The following is an 11,318-nucleotide window of genomic DNA, read 5'->3' as shown; positions in this document are numbered from 1 at the left end:
AAGTCTACACTGTGTGACTTGTGGTCATCTAAAACCTCAGCAAGGTCTCTTACCCCTACCCTGTTATTTTTTCAGAGTTTCCTTGCCCACAGTGATAATTCGGGCTGGAGTACTGTATAAAAGTGTGGGGCAAACCCCTGATGCCTGGGGAAGGTGCGGCATTAAGCCATGACACCCAGTGTTTCATTAGAGTATCTGGTGTTATTATTAAGCAAAGGCTTTCCAGGTCTCTCCCAAGTCATTGCTCAACTGTCAGATTCCGCTATTTGAACTGGAATCTCTAACACTTGCCTTTTCAGCCACTCTTCCCTGTGTGCTGCCCCACTCTCTAGCTTTCCTTTTCTTCAGTGCACTTTCATGTTTCTTTCATGTATTATGAGTGGAGACAAATAGGTCTACCCTACAAGGTCGTTCTGAGGAATGAACACAGTATAATTATGTATGCGTTACTTTGGATTCTTCACTTGAGGTTGCTGACTCAGATAGAGTGTCTGATATACAGTAAGCACTCAGTACAAGAAATCTTATTTCCAAGTGCTTTGTTCTTAATGGCTCTTATAAAGATGTAACCTGAATGAAAGAAAAGGCCATTAAAAGCCTTGTCAGGCACCATCAAGGACATAAACAAACATTTCTTCTTCCTTAGAGAGTAGGGATCCCCAGGGAGCCCCTGTAAGTAAGTCACTGTGGTCTCTAATCCAGAATAACACTCTACAGTCTCTGGTTATCCACAGATGTTATAAAAGTTCTCTTCCATCCTGGAAGCAGGACTGGAGACTTGGGACAGAGGAGGTCAGAGACCATGTTCTTCAGCTCAACAGGGGAACCAAGATAAACCAAAGGCTTTAAATTTTAAAGGAGAGAGGCAGAAGCAGAGCAGTCTGAACATTGAATTGAACCATTCTTGTCACCAGGGCCATCTGATTCTCCATGAGATAGATGGTTGGGAGCCAGCAGAGTCCATCACTCTGACTGCAGTCAGAAGGAGGGTGAGTGCCTGCCTGATCTGGTTAGGGCGATCTGGTCTGCCTGTTTCTAGGCCTGTGCTGTAGGAGAATGGATAGGGTACAAAGCCCCAACCCCAGAGCCAGACAACCTGAGTTCTTCTTTTGCTGCCACTTAGAAGGACCGGGACTTGTGGCCAGTATACTCACCTGTTCAATGGGTTTAATCAAAATGCCCCAGAGCACTTAGACCAATGGCATTAGCATAGTTAGTCCTTAGCAAATGTTTCTTTTTTTCTTAGGTTTAGTTAATAAGTTTACCGTATTACTCCAGTATTATTTTTCACATAGCATTTCCACAGCCATTCCTGTAAAGACTCATGTCCAAACAGCCTCATCTTTCTGGTCTGACCAGCGCTGACCAAAGTTGGAAGGTCCAGGGCAACTGGCTTTCACTTCCCAACAGCACTGCAGAGAAGGCCTGTTGGTTACACAAAGAGAAGAGCAGAGAAGGTTACACAAAACTTGATCCAGGGCTGTAGAGGGCAGGCAGTACCAGAAGAGGGTCACTGCGAGGTTGCAGGGTCATCGCAGCAGAGCTTTGTGGACTTTCTCCTCAGTTGGATGAGCCTTTAGTCTGTAGGCAACTTTCACCAACTAACAGTTACTAGGATGGTTGAAGTCACGTGGGGACATTTAAAAAATGCAGGAACAAGGAGATGCCATGTGAACTCTAAGTTCTGCACTTTCCAGTTCAAATACTACTCTCAGGAGTGAGTTGTTCTCCTTTCTGTGCATGCAACTCTTTTCTTTTTCCCTCCCAGACAGTCCTAAAGGAGGATGGCTGCACATAACACCTCCTCTGTGACAGAGTTTATCCTCGCAGGCTTAACGGACCATCCAGGACTCCAGCTCCCTCTTTTCTTCCTGTTTCTAGGCCTCCATGTGATCATCATGGTGGGGAACCTGGGCTTGATAACATTGATTTGGCTGAACACTCACCTTCATACTCCCATGTATCTTTTCCTCTTCAACTTGTCCTTCATTGACTTCAGTTTCTCCTCTGTCATCATCCCCAAAATGCTGATGAGTTTTGTCTCAAAGAAGAACATCATCTCCTACACAGGGTGTATGACTCAGCTCTTTTTCTTCTGTTTCTTTGTCATTTCTGAATGCTACATCCTGTCAGCCATGGCATATGACCGCTATGTGGCCATCTGTAAACCACTGTTGTACACGCTCACCATGTCTCCTCAGGTGTGTTTATTTCTTTTGCTGGGTGTCTACGGGATGGGGGTTTTGGGGGCTATAGTGCATACAGGTAATATACTGTTTCTGTCCTTTTGTGGGGAAAACCTTCTCAATCATTATATGTGTGACATACTTCCCCTCCTTGAGCTCTCCTGCAATAGCTCTTACATGAATACTCTGGTGGTTTTTACTGTTGTGGCCATTGCTATTGGGGTGCCAATTGTGAGCATTTTTCTCTCTTATGGCTTCATTCTTTCTAGCATTTTACACATTAGTTCTACTGAGGGTAGATCCAAAGCCTTTAGTACCTGTATTTCCCACATAATTGCAGTTTTACTTTTCTTTGGGTCAGGAGCTTTTATGTATCTCAAACCACCTTCTAGTATACCGCTTGACCAGGACAAAGTCTATACTCTGTTCTATACCGTTGTGGTGCCCATGTTGAACCCACTAATCTACAGCCTGAGGAACAAGGATGTCAAATTAGCCATGAAGAAAACCTTGAGCAGGATAACTTTCTCTTGAAAGATATTTGAAATTGAGAAAAGGGATGAGAAATTTTAAATTAGAGTGCTGTTATTTTACCATCATCATTAATAAGGAATTCAAACTTCATGCTTTTGTATGCTATATTTAGAGAATATTTTGACTCTTTCCCAAATGGATTTATTTTCTCTCACCATCACCACAACTCTTCCTTCTTTATTTTATGAAAATAGTGTTTTCAATCATACAGCATGCAATATTGAATGGGGCTTCAGAATCGTTTCATCTAGTCCAAAAGTATAAAAAACTACCTGGTGGTAGAGCTGGGACTCAAATCCCAGCTTGAAGCACAATTCAGTTAGTTTTTCTTTGTGTCATGTTTTCTTGCCTTATCTCTTTCTTAGAAGATGTCATTTCACATGTTAGTTGACCTGGTACATCCAAAGTAAAAGTGGATTTACAGTAATTTCATGCTAGTTGCACAACATTATTTCAATACATCACATTTTGCAAGAGAATAGGAGGTGAAAACTTTGGTGAGGAAGTCTTGGCAAAATGACAAGATCAGTGTCTGATGAGTTTTGTAATGTGGAAATGGGGAGTGTGTTAGGTTTCCTAGAAGACAAGTGTGGTGACCACTGACTTGGTGAATGAAACACCAGGGATGTGGGTTAGTGAACTAGGGCTTATAAGGGAGACAAATGGAATTTTATAGGGTAGAAAGATGCTGAGTGGAGGCATCATATTATTTCAAGGCTGAGACAGAATTTGGAGTCTCATTTCAAGGCTTATCTTCATTGTGATCCAAGGTCATTGGGAGCTGTGCTATCTGATCTGGTAGTCACTAGCATGTAGGATATTGAGCAATTGAGATGTGGACATCCAAGTTGAGACATACTGAAAGTGGGCAAAGTAAGTGTGATATACACACCCAATCTTTGAAGACTATGAGAAACAATCTCATGGATATTTTTTACTTGATTACATGTTGAAATGATAACATTTTGAATATATGGTGTTAAATAAAATGTCATTAAAATGAATGTATCTGTTTATTTTTAAGGTAACTACTAGGAAGTTTAGAATTTATAGGTGGCTCGCATTATATTTCCATTGGATGGCACTGGTCTAGAGGATGTAACAGAGCACTAGATGGCCCTGGATGCATGTTCACCTGCCAGGCAGCACCAAGCTGCGGGTTATGAGAGGCAATTGCTATGGAATTTTCAGGCATTGCAGATAGCCTCGATATTCTAATAATAGAGGCATATGGGTAGGAAATAGTGATCTCAGGATAAGTTCATAAAGCCACCATGTTAAGAAATGGGAAATAGGGCTTTATATTAAAAATCAAAAGAACAATTTTTGTCTAAACTCACTATTATTGGTAAAATTTCTATGAGAAACAATGACAAATGTACTGGGGGAAATATTTTGACTTGCTGGGCTGTTCCTTAGCAAAGTCCATTTGAGTAGGATGTAGGGAAATTTGAATAACTGTTCAGTTGATTTATCAACTTTGCCTTTCATAGTCAGTGCTGTATCCTAATTAAATTCTTTACTGTTTTTGCTGAGGCCAGAAGAACAATGTGGAAGTTTTATGAGTTAAGTTTTGTATTGGATCAAAGTGGGGTTTTGGGGTATGTGTATATTTGCTCATAAATGTCCAGTGATTGTTCTTTTACCTGTGTTAGAAATCAGTGGATTCTATTTGTGTGTGTTTGTTTTTATCTACTTGTCTCTCTTGTTGTCAGTACCATACAGTTTTGATAATGTAGCTTTATAATAATTTTTGAAATCAGGTAGTGCAAGTCCTGAATTTCATTCACTTCCTTCAAAGTTTCTTGGCTCCTTTAGGACCTGTGAATTTCCATATGAATTCTAGACTCAGCTTGTAAATTCCTGCAAAAGAACCTGCTGCAATTTTGATTTGGATTGTATTGACTATGGATTTTGTGTTGGGGGAGGAGGAATTGACATTTTTCTTCTACCTCAGCAATAAATGAAAGTGGGTGCTTTGTTACAGTCTCTTCAGCATGGCATAGTTTCAGAATTTTGACAATTTCCATCATGATGGGTGAAAAGCAGTGTTTCAGTATTGTTATAATTTGCATGTCTTTAATTTTAAGAAAAATGGGCGGTGGTCTCATGTATTTAATGACTGTTGGTCTCATTACTTCTTTTGTGGACTGTCTCTTCATACTTTTTCCTCATGTTTCTGCTGGATTTCAGCCCTCTCAGTTTTTAGGAGAACTATATATTCGTTTCAACAGCTTTCTGATTGAGGTATAAGTTGCATGTTTTCCTCTAATTTGTGATTTGGCTTTTGACTGTTCTTATGATAAAATTTTTTAAATTAAATGTATTAATCTTCTATTGTTTCTGGTATTTTAATGATAGTTAGAAATATTTTCTTTCCTCTTAGGTTATAAAGAAAGTTACTCATTTTTATCATAATGTGATTGCATGGTTTTATTTATTTATTCTTAATTTGAATATCTGGTCATTTTAGAAATTTTACCAGTGTATGGTGTGAAGAATGGATCCAACTATATATTTCCCCAGAAGACCATCATGTGGTTTTATTGCCATGTATAAAAGGAACATCTTTTTCCCATGGGTTTGAGCAGTTGCCTTCATTCTATATAAAGTTTCATAGGCACCTGGGATATTTTTTGGTTCCCATTGCGTTCTATGGTCTGTAAGTGTATTCATAACCCAATACCACATTGCTAGGCTTACATAAACTTTATAATATTTCATATCTTGAAGGTCACTTACCACATGTTGTTCTTTTTTATGGTTTTCCTGTCTATTCGTATTTAACCCAAACCTTTATAATTAATCTGCCTAATTGTAGAAGATAACTTAAGGGCATATTTATTGATTGCATCTTAAATTTATAAGTAAACTTAGGAAGAATTGACATCTTTGGATCTTATGACTTTCAATCTTGAACTGTAGCACATCTCGTCATTAATTTTCAGGTGAACTTCAGTATCTTTTAGGAGTGTTTTATACTTTTTCTCATCCATTTGAGCAATTGTTATTACATTCATGCATGGGAGTTTTATTTTACTTTTGCAACGGTAACGAGAGTTTTCTCTTTCATTGTATTTTCATATTATTATTTATTTGTATGTATCAATTATATGCTAACTTTATGCTTGGGAAAGCAAATATTATATCTACAATATTTTCCATGTATTCTTTCAGGTTTTCCAAATATGTAATAAACTATTTTATAATGAAAAATAATTTTACCTCTTTCTCTCTTATTTGCATACCTCTTATTCCATTTGCATCTATAACTGCGCTCTCTAATACTTCATTTAATAGATTGTTTAGTAATACTAAAGACTGTAGTCATCTTAGTTTTACTAGTTCTAATTAGGAATGCCTCTAGAGAGTCCTAATTAAGTGACTGACTTTTGCTCTGAGTCGTACATATTTTTCATCATCTTAGAGAAGGATCGATCATTCCCAGATTCGAAAGTAAGTATTCTGAAAGCATGAAAAGGTGTTGAATTCGGTCAACTTCTTTTCATTTTCTTTGAAATTTGTTCCCTCAAATTTTCCTCTTTCTTCTTAGATCTTTAAGCTATCCCTACAGTCTCTTGTACATTTAAACATATGCAAGTCTGCTTTTACCCTGAGGAATTCCCTTTGATTTCCCTTCTCCTTTTCTGTCCAAAATTAAGAGGAGTAACCAGTGGTTCTTTCTTCTTTGCATTCATAGTTTCATGGCTATTTTTTATATTATTTATGGTATTTTTACCCATGTTTCCCTTTTTACCCCAGTGTTGTAGTGTAACACCCCTATTCAGATGCACTTATATTTCAAAACCTGACCAATCAGTGCCAAGGAGTCTTCACAGCTGATTTTCAGGGCATCCCTTAACCTGAGTTCAGCTCCTATTTATGTGACTTTGTCTTTCTTTTTTTAAAAATATTTTATTGATTATACTATTGAAGTTTTTCCAATTTACCCTTTTTTTTCCTCTTCATCATGTACCGCGAAACCCTCCAGCCACCCCCTGCTTTGTTCATGTCTATTGGTTGTACATACAAGTTCTTTGACTTCTCTATTTCCTATACAATTCTTAACCACTCCCTGTCTATTTTATGCCTCCCAATTATAATTCTTATTCCCTCTATCCTTTCTCCCCCATTCTGCCTCTCCCCACCCCTACAGGAAACCCTCCATGTGATGTCCATTTCTCTGAATTTCTCCCTCTTCTAGTTGTTTGCTTAGTTTTTGTGTTCATTTTTTCAAAATGTTCAGCTGTTGATAGTTGTGAGTTTCTTGTCATATTACTGGCTGGTGTGGCTCAGTGCATTGAGCACCAGACTATGAACCAAAGGGTTGCTGGTTTGACTCCCAGTCAGGGCACACAGCTGGGTTGTGAGACAGGTCTGCATTGGGGGGCACTGGAGAGGCAACCACACCTTTATGTTTATGTGACTTTATTACTGTCCTGAAATCTAGGCAGCAGGCCACCAGGTGGAAGGAGTCACTCTGTCTGACCCAAATTTGAGGGTGTTATGCCCTCTCTAATTTTTCAATGCTTATGAAACTTCAGTTATTCAAGATGAATAAATTCTAGAGATCTTCTGTGAGATGAAGAGCCTCTAGTTAACAATACTGTATTGTGCACTTACAAATTGTTAAGATGATAAATCTCATGTTACATGATCTTAACACAATAAAAAATCAAACCAAAACAGCTAAGACACCCATACTAGGAACATAGCATTAAACAGCCCACTATAGACCTGGCTGGTGTAGCTCAGTGGATTGAGTATGGGCCTGTGAAGCAAAGGGTCGTTGGTTCATTTCCCAGTCAGGGCACATGCTTGGGTTGCAGGTGAGGTCCCCATTAGAGGACACATGAGAGGTAAACACACATTAATGTTTTTCTTTCACTTTTTCTCCTTTCCTTCCCCTCTCTTAAAAATAAATAAATTAATTAAAATTTATTTAAAAGCCCACTATATATAATGTCATTTATATGAGAAAATATATAGCATTATTTAAGAAAGCAAATTTTTGGAAAAATTGCATCATTCAATTAACACCAGGTATTAAAGGAAATTTTTCACAGTTACTGGGAATAATTTGATTCCTGTATTCTTTTTAAAATGTAGTAATTCTGGAAGTATGGAATAATAAATGAATAAAAGTGTGAATCTTTCATACAGCGACCTTCTGTCTGGCCACTGTGGAAAGCAGTATGGAGTTGTCTCAGAAAAGTCAAAGGTGGAATTGCCTCATAACCCAGCAATTCCAAATCCGGCAATATATCCAAAGAAACCCAAAACACAAATTTAAGAAATTTCTGCTCCCTGGAGTTCATGCAGTATGATTTACAATTGACGAGATATGGAGGGAGCCCAAGTGTCCATCAGTGGATGAGTGCATTATAAACCTGTGGTACATTAACACAATGGAAGACTACTTGGCTGAAAAAAAGAGGGAAATCTTACCTTATGGGAGAGCATGGAAGGACCTGGAGAGTATTATGGTAAATGAAATAAGCCAGTAAGGGAGAGTCAAATGCCATTTGATTTCACTTACCTGTGGATTCTAATGAATGGGATAAACTAACAAACAAAATAGAAGCAGAATCATGGATACAGAGAACAGACTGACACAGAGGGGGTCATTGGAAAAGGTCAAGGGATTAGGCAAAAAATTAAAAAAAACGCATAGGCAGACAACAGTAGAGTTTCACCAGAGTGAAGAAGCTGGGGGAGGGAGAGAGGGGATAAGTGGTAATGGAAGGAAACTTGACTTGGGGTGGTGAATGCACAATACAACATACAGGTTATGTGTTATAGAAATGTACTCATGAAACCTACATAACTTTATTAGCCAATGTCACTCCAATAAATTCAATTAAAAATAAATTTTAAAAAGAATAAAATGAAATGAGAAAAGGTCGTCTTCTAAAACTATATAAATATTACATATATGAATAACGAAATGGTAATAAATACACATCTATCCACACTTATTTTACGTGCAGATGGATTAAATGCTGCCATCAAAAGACATACAGTGGCTTAAGGATAACAAAACAAGACCCTTCCATGTGCCACCTTGAGATCAAAGACTCACACAGACTGAAAGTAAAGGGATGGAAAAATGTCATACATGAAAATGGAAACAAAGGAAAGACAAAAATAGCTGTGGTAGCAGTACTTATTCCAGAAAAAATAGACTTTAAATCAAAGGCTGTAACAAGAGACAAAAAGGACCCAGCACCTGCACTTCTGAGTATCCAAAGAAACCTGGATGTTCCTTGCAGCATTATTTACAATAGTCAAGATATGGAAGCAACCTGAGTGTCCATCAATAGATGAGTGGAGGAAGAAGAGGTGCAGACATACAGTGGAATATGATTCAGCCACCAAAAAGAATTAGATCTTGCACCACCACAACACGGATGGTCCTAGAGGGTGTTATCCTGAGTGCAATAAGATGGACAGAGAAAGACAAATGCCAGATGATTTCACTTCTTTGTGAAATCTAAGAAACAAAATAAGCAACAAGCAAAAAAGAAAGACTCATAAATGCAGAGAACACTTTAATAGCTGTGAGATTAGAAAGTTTGTGGGGAAGAGTGAGAAAAGTGAAGGGATTTAGGGATTAGGAAGTAGAAATTGGTAGCTGCAGAATAGTTGTGGGGAGGTAAAGTACAGCCCAGGAAATACAGTCAATAATTCTGTAGTAACTATGTATGGTGCCAGATGGGGACTAGATTTATTGATGTGATCTCTTTGTAAGTTGTACAAATATCTAATCATGGGGTTACACACCTGAAATTATACAACAATTTCATTGTACAACATGAAATTAGACATCAACTCTACTTGTAAAATAAAAGGAAATAAATTATATAGTTAAAAGAAAGTGAATAAGGAAGAATTTTTCTGTTTTTTGTGATTTCACTTAAAATGATAATGAACTCTATATCAGATAAGAACAGCAGTACTAATTTTAAGTGCAACACATTTTTCTCCTGTTTTTTTTTTTTGTTGTTAGTGACACCTGTTTTAATACTTGTGGCCTGATGTCACTATGGAATCTGTCTCTCAGGTCTGTTCTCTGCCAACACTTGGTTTGCGTAGGAAGAGATTTTGGTGGTGTCATGACCCACTCCGTGGCAAAGGTCAGCATGTATTTCTGTTACCACAACACAATCAACCATGGCCCGTGGTGAAACACACCTGCTCTCATCAAACTCTCTTTATTCAGCACCTATTCACAAGCGGTTGGATTTTGTAGCTATAACCGTTAGAACTGACCATCTTCGTCTGGTATGTACTCATTCTTATTTTCCTCCCTCCTAAGGCAGATGTAAAAGCTGCTCCTTCTTCCATTTAGGTCAGGAATACACTTTACTTCAGCTCAAGTCCTGGCACCAGGAACAACATTGGTGGTTCTCAAGTGAATCTGAATCACACAGAGGATTTGGTAAAACACAGACTCCAGGCCCCATTCACAGAGTTTTTGATCCAGTAGATCTTGCATAGGACTTGAGACTTTTTATTAATAAGAGCTTCCCCAGTGATGCCTGTCCTGCTTCCTGGGGAGCAACCATCGAGGCACAGCATGTTTTACAGCAGAGCATCAGCCCTGCTGAAGTATCCTCTGAGCACCTCATTTCCTGAGGCAAAAACTCTGAGATTTGTCTTTGACTTGGAGAAATGCTGATATATCGTTTTATATTTGAGTTTTCTTTACTGAGCATTCTGAATCTGAACCTTTTTCTTTCTAAAAAGTGATAGGTTTCATTTTCTCCCCAAATGTTTTTTCTCCCCCTTTCTTTTGCATGCAGCCTTCTCTACTCTTCATTTGGTTTCCTCCCTACCACTCTTGCATTGGCTTCCCCGGAGACCCTTAGATGAAGACTTAGGTGAAAGCGATTTGCCAGGATGCCTCCCAGGTAAATCCAGTGAGAATTCAGAAGTGAGACCCTAGGAGGCTGAGAAAGTGTGCATGGAAGCACCATGTGACAACCATCAGTGACAGACCACACACCCGGTGCTGGTTCCATGAGATCATAAGGGATTTTCAGCCAAGAGTTTGTGATGCTGAGAGAAACGGCTGAACCTGAGCACAATGCTGAATTTGCTGCTAGTTCTGAGTGGTTTAAATAGATATTGAGGCTCAGCACCCCTCCCAGGGATCCTGGAATTGGCAAGTGAGGAAGAGTGAGCTGGGGAGGAGGGAAGTCCAGGAGGCTGCCCCTGCACATACATAAACTAAAACTATACTAAACCAAAGGAAAGTAAGTTTAAAAAGCATTTCCTTAAGATTATTATGTACCCTAACATGATCTCTTCACAGACTGGAGCATTGCCTTTTGGTAAAACTGATTAGTCCTGAAAGAGAGAACTGGATCCGAAGGATAGGAGCTGCCTAGTGATACTGACCACTGTAACACGAGAAGAGTGAAGTGCTCTTGCTGACCTCTCTGGCCAAAGCACCTCTGTGTTCTATCAGCATAGGACACTTTCACTTTCAAGAAAAGAGCCAAGGATCACAAAACAGTTTTTGAAACTTTGAACGTGGAAGGAGACTTAGGTGGAACAAAGAATGTTGTGAGGCAGTTGCTGTACCACCCAGTT

At 38.7% G+C, this 11,318-nt stretch overlaps 1 protein-coding gene across 1 annotated transcript; it reads left to right on the top strand.

Moving 5' to 3' along the window:
* Positions 1 to 1,784: 1,784 nt before the first annotated feature.
* On the top strand, positions 1,785 to 2,762 carry LOC118991448 (olfactory receptor 8B12-like). The gene has a single exon (XM_037052661.1). The coding sequence runs from the start codon at positions 1,785 to 1,787 to the stop codon at positions 2,718 to 2,720; it is 936 nt and encodes a 311-aa protein (XP_036908556.1). The 3' UTR covers positions 2,721 to 2,762.
* Positions 2,763 to 11,318: the final 8,556 nt, after the last annotated feature.

Source organism: Sturnira hondurensis, unplaced genomic scaffold (assembly GCF_014824575.4).
Source record: "Sturnira hondurensis isolate 20B ecotype Veracruz unplaced genomic scaffold, ASM1482457v3 Scaffold0007552, whole genome shotgun sequence".
In the NCBI taxonomy this organism is placed as follows: domain Eukaryota; kingdom Metazoa; phylum Chordata; class Mammalia; order Chiroptera; family Phyllostomidae; genus Sturnira; species Sturnira hondurensis.
The sequence above is the reverse complement of the archived record's forward strand: the minus strand, read 5'-3'. Positions and strand labels throughout refer to the sequence as shown.